The 18,471-nt window shown below is 43.2% G+C and overlaps 1 protein-coding gene across 4 annotated transcripts in view; it reads right to left on the bottom strand.

Moving 5' to 3' along the window:
• The window catches only part of PTPRR (protein tyrosine phosphatase receptor type R), a 195,092-nt gene that overhangs the window by 32,581 nt on the left and 144,040 nt on the right, over window positions 1-18,471 (bottom strand). For all 4 annotated transcript variants that reach the window (XM_048835783.2, XM_075124360.1, XM_048835787.2 and 1 more), the window contains one exon: window positions 1,141-1,327. In XM_048835783.2, coding sequence (XP_048691740.1) covers window positions 1,141-1,327 — 187 coding nt within the window. The remainder of the gene's footprint in view (window positions 1-1,140; window positions 1,328-18,471) is intronic.

Raw genomic sequence — 18,471 nt, 5'->3', positions numbered from 1 at the left:
TATTCAAATTCATTAAGTCTGCACACTTCATACAATGTCACCTGCACTCCACCTGTGCTCATCCACATGTTCAGTCACATGCATCTACCCTGACCTCATCCACATGCATCCATACTCTGCACCCACACCATCCCCTACCACAAGCATACTTCACACATACAATTTATTCACTCTGCATTCATTCATTTCCTCCCCCTGGCACAACAGCAGTGAAAGCAGGTGCAGAACAGGAATTCTTCCACCCACATAGGTAAAAGCAGCTCAAACGTAGGACCGGTCTTATACAGTGTTTTCCTGGGCTGAGTCTCTGCCCATATTTGAGGCTTCTTTGCTACAACAAAACTCTCTCCATCTGGCATGGGATTGTCCTTGGCCGTGTGTGATGGGGTGTACTCCCCACATCAGCTCTGCAATAGCTGAATTAAGCCAGGTAGGCTCAACCAGCCAATTAAGCTGCAAACAGGGAGATTTAGGCTGTGTGATGTGAGTTAATTAGGAGGAAGCTCACCTGTGAGGGAACAGGCAGGGCTTCTATAAAGCCAGGCGGCTGGCGACAGTGCAGGGAGAAAGACTGCAGTCCCTCTCTCTGAGGGATGAGAGAAGAAACATGGTAGGAAGGAGTCTGGGGTGAGAACATTAAGGTTCGTGTAAATGCAGACCTTGACTGTTCACTTCAGGGCCCTTGACTGGAACCCAGAGTAGAGGGTGGGCCTGGGTTCCCCTACCAACCATGGCAGATATTTAAAATTCTTTCAATTTACACAATTTGGCACACTGACTTGCCTCATAAACAGTGTCTCTTTAAAGATGAAATATAAAGATTTTACTTATCTGAGATAATTTATAATGAAAACTATTTTGCGTCCAAGATACCATCGTCTGTTTTATTGACTTATGTACGCAGAATTCAAAAGAGAGAAAAGCCCAACAAACCACATGCCCTAGCATGTTTAATACAAATGATATTGTTCATATTCGTTTGTTATACCTCAAACATACTCAAGAGAGTGGTATACATCTTCTCATTCCCATTTGCCCTGATAGTGTACACATTTCTTGCATTTGTTAGACTAGCACTATTAAAATTGCCTTGCAAGGTTTGTTTTGTTTTGCTTTTTTCCCAATAAAAAATGGGCTCACCATGAACTCTGTTTGAAGCAAATGAGAGCATGCGACTGTATCTCGCAGCTGCTGTCTTGTCAGGACCCGACTAGCTGACTGTAGATATTCCATTGCTACTTTTTCTCGTGGGGTAGGCACTGTGACAAAAGGTTCGACATTTCCCAAACTGCTCATGTCCAAAGTCAGGGAGACATTGGATCCTCGCCTATAGTGAAAAATAACAATACATTTATATTAGCTCCCTATCTAATAGTTATAAAATTGTATAATAATGCTATGCTCCTGAATTACCTATGCACTTTAAACTTCCATTGTAGCCATTGGGAGTTTTAGGTATGCACAGAATTCAAAACTGGCTTCAGTGGGAGTTTTGGGTGGGCCAAGAAGCCATAGCATGGCAGATAATTCTGGCCCTAATCTTTCAATCACTCATACATGTGAGTGATCCCACTGAATGGAACTACTCACTACTTGTAAATCATACACGTAAATATTTACAGGATCAGGGCCTCCGTCTGTGGTACATTTGACTGGAAGGATACAAAAAGAGAACAGCATTAAGTAAACATTTCTACATGGTGGGCATATCAAACTGCAAAAGCCAGATTCTTAATAGTAAATGAATCATTTAGGCACTGAGGTAGAGAAGTAGGTTTGAGGGGAAAGAGAAATGTTAGAATATTCCTTATAAGAGGTGGGGGAGAGCCAGAAGCTAAATCTTATTTACTAAAGTTCACAGATTTTGAAAAATAATATGACTCTTCTATGCCCTGTCATGACTCGAGCTAGGCCCAAAACAAAAGCTTGGGTTTGAAGACATATGAAATTTGAGAACTTTCTGAATTCCGAAGTTCTGAAGTTTGTGGCTTAGGCCCAACTCTAATCACAGTTTGTGAAAATAAGGAAAAACCATGTGACAATTTAGCAAAAACAGATAATTTTTAACCTATTCTGAAGAAACTAACTGTATTCAATGTTACAGTCTATATCTGTAGACAAGAAGATTACTGTGTAAGAAATTGAATATTGGGGACTTATCTGCTATTGATATCAATGTAAAATTCCTCTGGCATATTCTCTTTTGACATATTAATGTTGTAATATGCTGACTTGACTTGCATAGTCAGCTGAACGTGCAAGATTTTATGCAGTAAAGATAAACTGTGCATTTAAGGCCTGTTCAAAGTCTATTGAAGTCAAAGGAAATCTTTCCAGTGTGTTCAATGGGCTTTTGATCAGGCCTATAATAAAAAGTGGGGTTAAACAGAATACTCTATTTAACAAAAATATTATCTATAAAAGGTCTCAAATTAGAATGCAATGTTAATAATGTAGATTACTCAGAAACTCCTCACAACGTAGAGATATCATTCAAAGCAAAAAGCAACAAGAAAATTCCCCATCTGGCCACTTATTCAATATATCAAAAATGTGAATTTAGTGCTTGTGAAATGTGTGAAATGATACCTCTAGAGAATAAAATAAATCCGGTACAGTGTGGGCAGTGGTGGTGAAAACTACAAAACCTCACTTTGCCTATTGACAATGTGTCTCAACTCTGATATGAAGGGGATGTTTAATCTCAATTCCCATTCAATTGATGGCTTCTCTTCTAAACTTACCAACAAGGATGCCAGTTAGTACCAGTTGTGATGATGTTTTGGTATAATGTAGAAACTTGCCCACTTAGAACTGGTCTGAAACCATCAACTCACTGGACTGGCCTCGACATCAAAGGTTAACTAGCTACATTTGAGCTGATGACCTACAGATGAAATCCTCTGAATCCATCCTCTCAACACTTTTTCACCAAATAAAGTATTTAGGGATTCTTTGAATGCTGTCATGTAACCTTTAGTGATTTTAACAAATCAGTATGACATTAAGTAAGTTTGACAGCAAGCTCTAAAAAGGCAGGGACCTCTGAAAGAAAAGTGTGTGTGTGAAACCACCTAAATTATTCTAAATTATATTCTAGAATACAAACTATTCCGTATGATCCATTAAATCCTCATGAATCTGAAATGCTAAAAACAACCAGTCAGTGATATCAGTAAGAGTGGATGTTCCAGATAAGGAAAAAAGTAATGGTTATGTAAATGATGTAAAAGTAACCCCATTTACAGCTCATGGAAATCAAATAAAGAGTAGACTGCCTGTAACTTTAACAATCTCCTCCGATGTGAAAGATGTCTTTAATATATAGCACAGAGGAAGTGGGAGATTATAATATTCGCAGCAGACAAAAAGACAATGTAAGTGTAGTAGATGTGCAGATAATAGGAATACAGTTCCAAATCAGAGGAGGCACAAAGCATAATAAATGAAGTAAAACAGAGGCAAAGAAATGATCAGCAGACTTAGAGAGGATTGTGCACAGACACCAAAAATGTCTCACTTGAAGGACATCAAACTAATCAATGTTCTGTTTTCTGCTTCAAAGGAAAGCTTAATTCCATGACAGATTTGATCTTGAAAAATATGAAGAAAGCAGTGTCACACTTCAGGGCAACTGCCCCTGTATTCCTGCTCTATGGTCCAGCAAGGGCACCCTAGGCTCCAGGCTGCTCAGCCATTACCTTTCTTGGGTGGAGACACCCAAATAGCTGAGCTATTTCCAGGCTAAACAGCTTCCTGCCTACACTGTGAATTCCCCAACTAAGTCAGACTGCCTAAGCAGACCTGCTTTTCTTTTCTCCTCAGAGATGGTAAACAGTATAATTGCCAGCGTTATAAGTTACCACCAGCTCATTCTAAGCAAGCATATTTATTCTTAAGGCAAAAGTATTATAGAGAAAACATAAAACAACAAAAGAACCTACACACATGCTAATAAGCTTACCAGAAGTCACCCCATGACTCCAACAAGGGCTCTGGCTGCTGAACAGTCCTTTAAACCCCTCCCAGGGGTTTTCCTGGGGTTACCAGTTCATCACTCCTTTTACTCAGAACAAGAATACAGACAGGTTCAAGCCCTTCCAACCCTTCTCAGGAAGAGCCCCCCATGGACAGAAGGTCTTGTCCATTTGCTGGATCAGAAAGAAGGCCCATAGTCAGCTTTAAATCAAGCTATTTAACCAAAGGTCCTTGCTTTGTCTGCTGGTCTGGGGAGAATCCAATTTGAACCAGTATATGCGAGCCTCTGTACAGGTGACAGTGGTTTTTCTTTGGGGTGTTACAACCTGAGTGAATCTGCCTAATCACACCCCACTGTTGTTAGTTCTTGGAGGGCTGTGATGCAGAGAAAACACATGCCTGCCAACTATCTAGAGAATAGTGTTACCAGGGGCTCTGCCTGCTTTTTACGTCTTGAATTTATGTCTAAATTCCATAAAGCACTGTTCAGTGTTCAGTTATAAAAAGATAGAGAGAGACAATATAATATTCAGGTTTATTCCTTCCTCCACATATACTGTCCTCTCTCATCACACACTTCCTGAACGTAGAGTTCTATAAGTTCCTACACATTGCCCTATATATAAGCGTACTATTACACCCCATATCAGGAAGCTCTTGTAAAGCCACTCTGTCATAACAGTGAACAACTCCACTCACTTCCCTTTCTATAATCTCTAGTGGCAGTTCTTTCCACCCACTGGCCTCACCCCTCTCTCCATTGATCAATAGCTCCACCCACTCCCCTTTCCCTCTAGGATTATAAATAGTTTTATACATTTCTTATCAGTTCTTAATAGGCATGTTTCCTTTGCCTGCTGGTACTTCCACTGGGATGGTGACTCCACATTGCTCACAGTGTGGGACTGTATCAATAAGGCCTTTTAATAAGCAATGTATTACTACAGATTTATTTCCATAAGCCACATACTACTGTACAAATACGTAAGTAAGCAGTATGAGTGATGGCAGTTGCTACAAATTTTGGGGCAGTGGATTCCTCTGTAACTAGAAGATTTGTAGTTGCTTTTATTAATGCTTATCTTTTTTTTTTACCATCTATCTATTATTGTTAGGTTAACCCTAATTCTCCCAGATGGCAGTACTTTTCTTGGTAAAAGATGTTGCTGTCCTGTTTCCTGGACTCATCTCCCTGGAATAAGGTCTATCAGTGGTGATCACTTTTTTTTTTTTGAGCTAACCAGTCTTTCCATATCCACTAAACACTCCACTCAGTGCATTTTGTCCACTCAGGCAAAACTCTGCTTTGATGCACTATCTCCCCTCTCTTATGTACTTGCCAGTGGATCCTTTCAATAATGCTAATCATTTATTTATTTATTTTAGTATACTATTTATCCCCTGTTGTTTTACGTGAATAGAAATGACCCAGCTGTCATTTAAAAAAGTTTCTCATTTATCAAAGAAAGAAAACTTTTGCTGGACTCAGTGATGCTCAAGAGAAGACTTCCTGTACACAAGTGTATTTCAATTACACGGATGGGTGGCTTATAGCAAGAATTTGGTATCCAGGCCCCACAGATGGTGCAGTGAGTCAGAGACAGTAGCAGGTGACAGAGGCAAAACAGAGCTCAGCTGATTGTAGCCATCTCACTGCCTTTTGGGATGGGCTAGGCCAGGGGTTCTCAACCTTTTTCTTTCTGAGGCCCCCCCCCAACATGCTATAAAAATAGGATGACCAGATATCCTGATTTTATAGGGACAGTCCCGATATTTGGGGCTCTTATATAGGCACCTATTACCCTCCATCTCCTGTCCGGGTTTTTCACACTTGCTATCTGGTCACCCTATATAAAAACTCCACTGCCCACCTGTGCCACAATAACTGGTTTTCTGCATATAAAAGCCAAGGCCAGCATTAGGGGGTACCAAACAGGGCAATTGCCTGGGGCTCCATGCCACAGGGGCCCCCATTAACTACATTGCTCAGGCTTCAGCTTCAGCCCCGGGTGGCGGGGCTCAGGGACCTGGGCTTCAGTACCATGGGATGGGGCTTTGGCTTTATGCCCTGGGCCCCAGCAAATCTAATGCTGGCCCGGCTTGGAGGCCCCCCTGAAACCTGCTTGAGGCCCCGTAGGGGGCCCCAGACCCCTGGTTGAGAAGTACTGGGCTAGGCTGCTTCACTCGGGAGGATGATAAGGCCCTCAGGAGTGGGAGGAAGATAAGAGTCTATCTGACATTTCCAGGACTCAGAAGAAAAGGATGGAGCTTGATATGACAGTGAAGTTGAATGGATGGCACACAACATGTGCTTGTACCAGCCATTGCCAAAAATCCATTGCCAAACTTTTGCAGAACCTAATATTGTTGGAAAGTAGGCAGCTGTGGACTAGAAAATCCATGGGAGAAGCTTGTAGCAGATAGGAGTGGCAAACAACTCCTGCATGTGGGCAGTTACAGGTATATGTAGCAGTTTCTTGCAGCTTGCCCAATGCTCTCTAGATAAACTAGAGTCCCCATCAAAAAAAAGTTATAGCTCAGATATAGAGCAATAGAAATGTAGCGTAGAAGTGCAATGACAGGTAGGCACTTCACTCAGCAGCTGTCATTCAGTAGTGAGACACAAAAATCAACCATTTCCGAGGCAGTGGCCACCCCCGCTCTTCAGAACAGAAACAGGGAATAGATGGAATATAGATAAATTACTAGCTACAACCCCAGCAACATTTGATCTAATTAAAACTATATAACTGAGCACACAGTTGACAATCTACAGGGACGTTGCATAGAAAATAGCGTACTGCTAGGCATAGATCAATGGTTCTCAACCACAGGTACTCATACCCCTGAGGGTATGCAGAGCTCTTGAAGGGGGTATGTCATCTACATCAGTGTTTCTCAACCTGGGGGTTGCGACTCCCCTGGGACAGGCTTGGGGGAGTCACAAGTGCAGGGCTGGCGTTAGGGAGTGGCAAGCAGGTCAGCTGGCCGGGGCCCCACACCACATGTGGCCCCATGAAGCTAACTTACATGCTTCAGTCCTGGGTGGTGGGGCTTGAGTTTGAGCCCTGGGAGGCGGGGCTCGGACTTCAGACTCCTGAAAGAGATACAGAAGTCTGGAAAGGTTGAGAACTTCTGGCATAGATCATCTGACACTAACCTCCCACCTGTGACTATTCCCAAAACTGCCACAGTCTGGGCCATCAGTAAATGAGATCACATGCATTCAGCCATTTGCATAGGACTATAATTTGCAGTGCTCCAATATACCATGTGATGGGTGGTTCTAAACAGGAAATTGTGCAGCTACAATCAGATACAATGCTGTCAGTGTTCATTCCCCACAAGCCCTGGGAGGTGCAATTTGCTGAGAGGCTAAGTGTGAAACATCCTTTATTCATTTTGTACCAGGGACGCTTTTTTGCCAGGGCCTGTGAATAAGCATCTTAATGTTACTCCTCCAGCTCAGAGGCACAGCGACGGCTGTGTAAAAAATGAGGTGGAAGGGTGAGGGAGGGGAAATGGCTTTCAGCACCACTTTCTTCTTGCAAGTAGAGGGTATGGAGAAGGCTGAATAACTAGTCTGTGAATGTGTAGTGACTTTGACTCCACTCAGTCAAGCTATTCTATTTATTTAAATTAATATAGAGTGTAATAAAAGAGCACCCATCCAACGCAATGGGTGCCACTGATAATATTAAAAAGATATACTAAACAGATCTGTCAGTATCCCCAGATCAACTCAAAGACACAGCAACATCAGAAAAGACTGAAATTAACTGACCCCACACGTACTCCCGTGTTCCATACCGAGGCCTACCCAACTCCCATTTCCTCACCGGCCAAGGAGAAAAGGTTGGCCATGCAGCATGCCCTGTAAGTTGACAAACCCAGGCTGCCATAGACCTGTGGAGGAAGTGCCTTCATAACACCCTAGCAGGCGCTTCCCCACTTATAATAAAGGGGCATCAGCAAGGCACCTATCCTAACTGCAACAGTGTTGGATATCATGGGGAGAGAGAGTCTCTTATAGATGGGTGGGTTCCAGGCTATTTCGGCCTTTATAGACCAAAAACAACTTCATAAATCAATCTGGAAATCAATAGTACAAGAAGAGGTGTGCAATAAGCCTGGTTAACCTTATCTGCACTGTTCTAGGCTGTGAAAATATGTACCAAATTGGGTCCAATCGTAACTCTTTGAAAGGCCCTACTGATTTCTGCTGGTAAAAAAGAAAGAAAGAAAATATTCATAGTGTTTTGTAACAAAGTGCAGCTAAAATGTTAATATTTTCCTTGGCTTTTACATTGTTATATCTAGCAGTCTTGGCGAAAGGGCTACTTCCTTTCTAACAAAAAGAAATATACCTAATCTAATTATAACTTTGAATTTATAGCTTTTTCCATTTCATGGGCTCTTTCAAAAAAATGGGTGTTGAGAACCAAATTACTTACTATGAAGTGTAGAATTATTTTTTTAAGTCCAAACTTAAGTCACTTAAAGTTCTGTAATAGAGCAAAGACAGAAGTGGCCAGTTGCTAATTTAGCCAAGAAAGCATTTTTAAAAGAGCACAGTAGAAGATGATCAATGCACAATAAGGCAGATGATCGCCTTAGTGGACCATAATTCCATTAAAACAGTAATCTGAAACTACACTTTGAAGAAATGAGGTAGGAGACTTAATAAATGAGGTAAACATTATACTAATCTTAGAGACATTGATTAACTTGTCAACACAAATATCCAACACATGGGCTTACTTACTGACCTATACATCAGGTTAGAGTGCTAGACTGTGCTCTTTCTCTGAGTGGGTCTGCAAATGTGTAGGGATCAAGGAGCGTTCCTCATCTTGGACCCTCACATGGGGCAGAGCAGAAGACCGGTCACCAAGCTCACCTGGATGCAGGAATTGCATGAGTGAGGCAGTGCAAGGACACTAAGTAGAAAGGCTAGCAGAAGAATGACTATATAGAGCCTGATCCAAAGTGCATTGAAACGGCTGGGAGTCTTTCCATTGACTTCAATAGATTTTGGATCAAGACCATAGGAATTGCCATAATAAGTAAGACCAGTGGCTTAGTCCAGTGACCTGTCTTTGACTGGCTAAACTCGCTTTGCATGTCAGAGAATACTGGGAGGCATAGGGGCTCTCTGAGACACAATTCCTCCTGGAGTCCCGGCTCTTGGGATACCACACTCCGACCATTTCAGGAGTCACGCAGCCTATAATGTGTATAAATACACATGAATCCCGGCTAGAATGAAACAGTTTTGTGAATCTGATTTCTACCACTTCTGAATAACTATGAACCTTTCAGTCCTAGTGAATAAGGTTAACATTCCATTTATCCAGTATATATTCTGAGCCAAATTTGGAGGTAAATGAGTCCTTTGCTTGAGAATGGTGAGCAGGATTTGGTCCTATGTGGCCAAAATCACTCCTCTTGCAATTCCCCTGAGATTTTCTCTTGATGTGAATTATCATCACGTGAGGAATTGGTGGAATTTTAAACATTTGGTATATTAGCACGTTCACTGCAAGTAAGCTTGGGTCTAATTCTTTGGTTGGTATTGAGTATGTGAAGTAAGTTAAACCAGGAAGTTACCCACGTATAGGTACTGTCTGGTGCCAGCTATGGGGGTATAAGATATACCCAGGGCCATATCTTTAGATGGTGTAATGATTGTAGAGCCACTGAGTCAATCCATGTTAGTATCTTTTAAAAGTTACATTTATAAAACAAATTTTAGCAGTAACTATGGTGGAAAAAATGATTAATGCAACGTTTGCTTGAAAAGCCCCTAAAGGAAGCTCCACCTGTCCATCTCAATGGCCTCTCAGGTTAGCAAATGCTATAAATCATTAGCTAGGTCATTTCCAGGTCTACCTGTACCCTAAAATTAATCCACCGTTTGTGATTATGAAAATCCAGTTACCCAACAAGTTCTCCTGATTGTTTATTTAAACTTGGTAATTTCTTTAAATACACGCTCCAATGTTTATTCAGCACTCTTTAAAAATGCAACGCCCAGAATCCCAGTCCTCCGCTTTTCATTCTCTTTAATGGTTTGGGAATCAACTGCAGCTAGTTGCTGCCCTCCAAAAGTCATTGCCCTGTGACCCTGGAATTTCAGACAAGGGAGTTGCTTCCTTTGTGATCTCAGTGCCCCATCCCTTTGCTGAGTTTCTCTGTTGCTGAGGGGTAGCTGTTGAACTGTGCAGGTGGAAGGAAGACATTAATTAGCGGGAAGAGCACTGATGTCTGCAGAGGTGGGAGCTTGGTTTGAGTTCTAAGAACACATACATAGCAGTGGAAACTCAACAGTGCTATTGTCTGTGGATCTTACTGCAGAGACAGGAGAAAAAAAAACTTACATTAGCCTTCCTACATTGAATTTTTATTTCTGTTAATTCATACTATTAGTATTACTTGTGTGATGCTGGTAGACCAGGGGCCAGCTCTTGGCAAGGCTGTAGGCGTCAGCTGAGCACTGACAAATTCATAGCTGGAAACCAGACCAGCTAACTTGTATGCTAGTATTGTTCATGATAAGTGTTAGACTTGTAAGGATATCTTTAGTGTTTAAACTCTATCAAATGCTTCTAAATTGTTGGATGCATTAATCTTATTTGTAATGTCTGTATCCCATTCTTTAAGGTCATATGTAAGTTTTGCTCACAGGCGGCGGGTATCAAAGGCCAGGGTAGGCTAAGCCTCCCTGGACCCGGGTCACGGCCCCGCCCACGTTCTGCCAGGCGGCCCCGCTTTCCCTCCTCCTCTACTCTGAAGCCAGTAGGGGCTCAGCTCTAGCACTTGCCGGTGGCAGCCCCGGGTGGGGCTCAGGCTGGCCCAGGGCAGGGTTGGCCCAGTGGCCCAGGCCGGCAGCTCAGCCTGATACTGGGGACAGCCCAGTGCTGGGCAGACCCAGCAGCTCAGCCCAACACTGGGGATGGCCCAGCGCTGGGGGTGGGGGCTGCCTGGTGTGGCTGGGAAGGGGGGGCTGTGGCTCTTTCAGCCAGAGGGGGTGTGTGTCTTGGGGCTCTTCCAGTCACGATGGGAGGCCTGGAGCTTCAGTGGGTGGAGGGGCAGGGCCTCGGGCAGAAGGGGTGGGGCCAACAGGTTAGCCTCCCCAAAGGCGAGCTGTATGGGCCCGTGGTGCCCACGCTTCATCGATAAGAGAGCATGGGGGCCCGGCTACACCAAATTTTGGAGCTGGGTCTCTCCTCCAGCCCCACACTCCTCCCCCAGAGTGTCCCCCCGGCCCTGCTTGCTGCCCCCGGGTAATTTTAAAGGGCCCGGGGCCCCCGCCGCCACCACCAGCAGCAGCGCAATGAGCCTAAGGTGGCTTCCTGCCCACCCGCTCTGCTTCACTTCCGGAAGTGGCTGTCACATCCCTGCAGCCCCTGGTGGGGGCGGGGGGGGGAAGGCGTGTCTCTGCGTGCTGCCCATGCCCCGAGCTGCGACCAATGGGAGCTGCACGGGCGGTGCCTACGGGCAGCGGTGTGTGGAGACCCCTCCGACCCCTGCCTAGGAGCTGCTGCCAGAGGTGGGTGTGGGTTGTTTCTGGGAGCTGCCCGAGGTAAGCGCTGCACCCCTCACCCTTTCCCGCACCCCAACCTCCTGCCCCAGCTCAAACCCCGCACCCAAACTCCCTCCCAGAGCCTGGCCTCTGCACCCTCTCCTGCACCTCACCCCTGCCCCAGCCCAGAGCCTGCACCCTGCACCCCCCCCCCCCGCACCCCAACCCCCTACCCCAGCCCAGACGCCACACCCAAACTACCTCCCAGAGACCATCCCCCGCACTCCAACTCCCTCCTACACCCCCCTCAGCCCAGAGCCCGCACTCAAACTCCCTCCCAGAGCCTTAGTGAGAGAGGGGGACTTGGATCCGTTCTGGGCACCACCAAAAATTATACAAATCTGCCACCTCTGCACCCGCTGCCCATGGTTTTGCTTTCTAACTGTAAAGATGCCTGCTCTGAACTTGTGAACCTAGGCAGAAGGAGTGGTTTCCCTGCACATCAAGCAGGATGATCAAAACTAAATGGGCCATTGTGGAACATCAGGATACAGAGACTGGGTTAATGGTCCTCTCATACCCATGAAGGTGCTACGTGCAAGAAAACTCATCCCATCAGTCTGAATTCTGGAAAAGGGAAACAAAGATAGCTAACATTAACATTTTTCATCTCTTTGCCGCTTGCACTCTCACAGGGCTGGAGCAAGGAAACAAAAGCAAAGAGATCCCCACGGTCAGCCTGTATTAGCCCAAAGAGACATTCAGTGCTGACAGATTATTACAACTCTGTCACCTTTTGGAATCACAGACTGTAACTCATTTGTGTATATATGTTGCCTCCTTTAACCTGTAAATAACTCTCTCATTTCTTTTTCCTAGTTAATAAATCCTTAGTTAATTTACTACAGTAAACTAGAATAGAGTTTACAAGTGTAGTCTTTGGGGTGAGATCTGAGGTACAAATTGACCTGGGGTAAGTGACTGGTCTTTTGGGACTGCGAGTGACCTAATATTTTGCGATCTTTGGCATAAGTGACGATTATCACCAAGTCCAGCTTGCTTGCATGGGGACTGTCTGTGACTCCATGATAGGAATGTTATAGTGCTTTAGGAACTCACATTTGATACTGGGTTGGTGAAATCTAATTGTAGAAAATACCACCAATTTGGGGTGTCTTTGTCCTGCTTTTTGACAGTCTACCCTGAGGTTGGCACTCATGGTTATGACAACTAGCATTAGATATGGGGCCCGAGTCTCTTCTCAGACTGGCATAAATCAGAAGGAACTGCATTAAATTAAATTGAGTTATACCATTGTAAAAACCTGCATAAATGAGAGAGCAGAACCAGGTCCATGGTTTCTTATGTTTAAAATATTAGTGGTGAGCCTAGAATTTGATTTCCAGTGTCAAATTAAGAAATTACTTTTAAAAAACCTACTCTTTAATTATTTTCCCATTTCAGTAGTATACATCACAGCTTTGTAAAGAGGACAACTGAAAAAATATAAAAGGAGTACTTGTGGCACCTTAGAGACTAACCAATTTATTTGAGCATGAGCTTTCGTGAGCTACAGCTCACTTCATCGGATGCATACTGTGGAAAATACAGAAGATGTTTTTATACACACAGACCATGGAAAAATAGGTGTTTATCACTACAAAAGGTTTTCTCTCCCCCACCCCACTCTCCTGCTGGTAATAGCTTATCTAAAGTGATCACTCTCCTTACAATGTGTATGATAATCAAGGTGGGCCATTTCCAGCACCCATTTTTTCATGGTCTGTGTGTATAAAAACATCTTCTGTATTTTCCACAGTATGCATCCGATGAAGTGAGCTGTAGCTCACGAAAGCTTACGCTCAAATAATTTGGTTAGTCTCTAAGGTGCCACAAGTACTCCTTTTCTTTTTGAGAATACAGACTAACACGGCTGTTACTCTGAAACCTGAAAAAATATAGAAGATTTTGCTTTCCCAAATATTAAAAAATTGCTAAGAAGAAATATGTTTAAGTGGCTGACAAAACATGACAGTTAAAGGGGAGGGAAGGATAAACAAAAAAACAAAGAGAGAGTTATAGTGGTCACAATTAAGTTCCATATTTTAGTGCAAAAATAAAATAAAGATAGGTCTGATTTTCTGCTCCTATTGACTTCATTTGGAGTTGTGGGAACTTAGCATTTTTGAAAAATCATGGTGTTTTTTTCAGAGTGGCAAAGTAGAGAATTGGTGAGGTATAGGGGATCTCTGGAAAGTGTCTAATGTGCCACCATTTTCTTTCAGCCGTGGACAAGTCGTAAAATTATTCCTTCTAATATGTTATTTAGATATGCTTTGTTTCACACTCAGATTTATAACATACATTATCATCATCAGGGCCTAAAGAACACTTTCTTTTGAAAGTTTGGTGGCTTTGGGAAATATTATTTAAAATCATCATTACGTCATTAATCACTTCTAGTCAACACAAGAGTAACTCTTGATATGTTTAAAGGTCACAGATGCCCCAGTATTGTGCCTCTTCTCTATGATACAGCCTGAAACATTCATAGGCATCTAGCCTACATGGCTCTGGGACAATCTTGCCTCCTTATCTACAAATGATTAAAGTTGTGTGACTCACTATGGGTGGTGCTCATTGTCTACTGTGTCAAAACCACACTTCAACTCAGATGTGATTTCAAGCCAACACACATCATTCCATAGCAAGTCCTGCATTTTAACAAAGTTTCCCTTCTTCAGGATAAAGAGCTCCATCCTGCTTCCACTGAAGTCAATGGCAGAACTCCTATTGACTTCCAGGTTGAACTTTAACTGGGTCTTAAAATGTGTGACAAAAGGCTCAGAATGAAGGACAACCACAAGCCTGAAATGATGTGGATTCATTTCTTTCACAGGTCCACATTTTCTGTTTTAAGGACATAGCTATTGATTTTTATTTTTCAGATATGCTATTAGACAATACTCTACAGGACAGAAAAAACACACCCTGATAATATGCAACACACATTAACATAAGCCTCCTCTTATTCAGTATCACTAGAATAAATCTGAGGAAATCATGAAGAAAACCACTGTGATAATAACTAAAAAAATAATGACAGGTTTCAGAGAAGCAGCCATTTTAGTCTGTATTCGCAAAAAGAAAAGGAGTACTTGTGGCACCTTAGAGACTAACCAATTTATTTGAGCATAAGCTTTCGTGAGTTACAGCTCACTTCATCGGATGCATTTTTAAAAAAAATAATGCTTAGCATTCATTTTATATTGTGTTTTTCATCCTTGGATCCCAAAGCACTTCACAAAGCATCATTAACCTTAATTTTTATAGCTGAGGCACACAGAGATGAAAGCCCACACTTTCAAAAAGACCTCTGAGTTTGGTTGCCTAAATTCTGGGCCCCCAACTTAAGACATTTTGGCCTTCATTTTCACTGGCGTTTCCGCTGCTGGGACTTGCATTTAGAATTGTGGGTGCTCAGCATTTTTTGAAAAACAGGACTAAATTGTTTGGAGTTGGCCATCCCGACACTGAAGCACCCAAAAATCAGAGGCCACACGCAGCGTGCCTAAAAACCACACAGTGAGTCCATAGCAGAAACAGGAACAGAACTCAGGTGTCCTGATTTGTGATGTTGAGTAAGCTGGTTTCCCTCAGTTTTAGGTCAGTCACTGTAAGTAGTCCTGACTGACGCATGGGGCTAAAAAGAAAGATGCTAATTTCAAGATTCAGCATTTTTTATGTCAGTAACTGGTATTTTTCATGGTCTGTGTGTATAAAAACATCTTCTGTATTTTCCACAGTATGCATCCGATGAAGTGAGCTGTAGCTCACGAAAGCTTATGCTCAAACACATGGGTTAGTCTCCAAGGTGCCACAAGTATTCCTTTTCTTTTTGAGAATACAGACCAACACGGCTGTTACTCTGAAACCTGGTAATAACAGTGGCATAAGAGTAGGTTTGAAGGTACAGAAGTACATATGGCTGTTAAATGAATGATTTACCTTTTAATCAAGATCCAATGTGCTGTGTTGCACATCAGACCTAATAAGAAAAGTCTTCACATTTATATGGCACTTTACCCCAATGACCTGTGCTACTCAGAGCCTGTACTGGTCCGTTGCTCTATCCCTGGTTCATTCCCATTTAAGTCCATAAAGACCAGGGGACCATGGAGAGACCAAAGAGAGGCCTCTTTTCAGCACTGTGATGTGGTGAATAGGCTGTATATGGTCAGAGATCCATCTGCCTGCCTGATATCCCCATCTCCCTGCACACCAAAGCTGCTTTAAACACAAAGTTTTACATATTGAGCTCCTAACGTGAAAAACAGTGGGGCTGTCTTTACCTTTTTGTCCCCCCAATCTCATTCCCCAAAGCCCCTTTCCAGGCACAGGTTCACACCTCTCCTGTGGATCTTCTAAGAAAGACAAACAGTTATCATCTTATCAGGTATCAGTTAACAGGACAGGCCTAACAAAGAAAATAACAGAACGCCACTAGCCGTCACCTTCAGCTCCCAACTAAAACCCCTCCAACGCATTATTAAGGATCTACAACCTATCCTGAAGGATGACCCAACACTCTCACAATTCTTGGAAGACAGGCCAGTCCTTGCCTACAGACAGCCCCCCCAACCACCAGCAACCACATACCACACAACAGAACCACTAACCCAGGAACCTATCCTTGCAACAAAGCCCGTTGCCAACTGTGCCCACATATCTATTCAGGGGACACCATCACAGGGCCTAATAACATCAGCCACACTATCAGAGGCTCGTTCCCCTGCACATCCACCAATGTGATATATGCCATCATGTGCCAGCAATGCCCCTCTGCCATGTACATTGGTCAAACTGGACAGTCTCTACGTAAAAGAATAAATGGACACAAATCAGATGTCAAGAATTATAACATTCATAAACCAGTCGGAGAACACTTCAATCTCTCTGGTCACGCAATTATAGACATGAAAGTTGTGATATTACAACAAAAAAACTTCAAATCCAGACTCCAGCGAGAAACTGCTGAATTGGAATTCATTTGCAAATTGGATACAATTAACTTAGGCTTGAATAGAGACTGGGAGTGGCTAAGTCATTATGCAAGGTAACCTATTTTCCCTTGTTTTTTCCTAAACCCCCCCCCCCCCCCAGACGTTCTTGTTAAACCCTGGATTTGTGCTGGAAATGGCCCACCTTGATTATCATACACATTGTAAGGAGAGTGATCACTTTAGATAAGGTATTACCAGCAGGAGAGTGGGGTGGGAGGAGGTATTTTTTCATGCTTTGTGTGTATATAAAAAGATCTTCTACACTTTCCACAGTATGCATCCGATGAAGTGAGCTGTAGCTCACGAAAGCTTATGCTCAAATAAATTGGTTAGTCTCTAAGGTGCCACAAGTACTCCTTTTCTTTTTGCGAATACAGACTAACACGGCTGTTACTCTGAAACCAGTTATCAGCTTGATGTTTCTGACTTGAGGAGGAGTGAAGTAATTAATGACGTTGATATTTACAGTGTTGTTATGCTCCAGGGTCAACACCAGTAGAGATGAATTATGTAGTAGCCATTTGTGTGATAGCATAATCTCATTAATCATGGGGCCCTATGTACAGTGCAGGGTGGGGGTGCTGGAGCTAATCTATAACCCTGGGAATCCTCAGGAGGGCTATGTGTCCTGAAGGGCTATGTGTGTTCTGTGTTGTGTATTTGGTTGTCGTAGTAATAGAATCTTGTTGTTGCTATGGCAACTGAGTTAGATTATTAGGGGATAGCCCAGCTGGTTTTGGCTGTTGTTGGTTAGTTCAGTGTGGCAATAAATGGCTGCTTTTCAAGATCTACAGCTCTCTGAGTCTCAAGTGATTTCTTCCTAAAACTGCTGCCCCCCCCAAGGATACAACAACGTGGCAACGAGGATGGGATCCCTGTGCTGCCCCAGCAACAGAAGAAGGTAGAAGTTAAAGTTAAAAAAATTTTTTAAAAAAACCCAACCAAAAAACAGCATCTTTTTGCCGTTGGAAGGGAGTGCGAACTGGCTTGTTTGCACTGACGGTGCAAACTGAAACTAAAACCATGGCTACACTTATGGGGCCACTGGAACCTTTTGAGGAGACTGTAGTGCAATGGCACGTATATACTGAGCATTTTGAGCTTTTTGTTATTGCACATGACATTGCAGAAGAGAAGAAGGTGCCAACATTCTTAAGTGTTGTGGGGGCTAAGACCTACTCCCTGCTACACAGCTTACTAAACCCTATTAAGCCAAAGACCAAATCTTACAGTGACATTGTGGAAATCCTGGGGTCCCATTTTCTCCAAAACCACTGGTGATTGCTGAAAGATATAGGTTCCACAAAAGAGATAAAAAAGAAGACGAACAGTTGTAGAATTTGTAGCAACTTTGAAAAAGGCTAGCAGAACACTGTGAATTTAAGGAGATGTTAAATGATGCCCTGTGTGACAGGTTAGTGTGTGACTTGCACAGTGAAGCTATATGGAAGCGCCTATTGACAGAGGCTCAGCTTACCTTACAGAAGGCCGTTGATATTGCGATCTCCATGGAACTGGCTATAAGGGAGGCGCAATACATTGGTGCATCCCCTAGGGTGCATAAGGTATCACAAGAACCTACCCACAAAACTGTGCAGAGTCAGGAATGTTACCGCTGTGGTAAGCCGGGTCACCAGGCATCAGAATGCTGGTGTAAGGACCTGGTGTGTCGACACTGTGGCAAAAAGGGACAAAATGAGTGTGCCTGTAAACAAAAGAAGAAGAGGCCTGCCGTCTGGCAGACCAAAAAGGAAAGTCTGCATACCCTAGAACAGACCCCAGATGATCAAGGTGAACCTCATCAGAAGAAGAAGTGTCACTGCACGTTTTGTCTTTGGCAGTGGACTCACATGACTACTGGGTAACCCCGTTGTTGGATGGCAAACCTGTACGCATGGAGCTGGA

Source organism: Caretta caretta, chromosome 1 (genome assembly GCF_965140235.1).
Source record: "Caretta caretta isolate rCarCar2 chromosome 1, rCarCar1.hap1, whole genome shotgun sequence".
NCBI lineage: Eukaryota > Metazoa > Chordata > Testudines > Cheloniidae > Caretta > Caretta caretta.
This window is presented reverse-complemented; position numbering and strand designations above follow the sequence as displayed.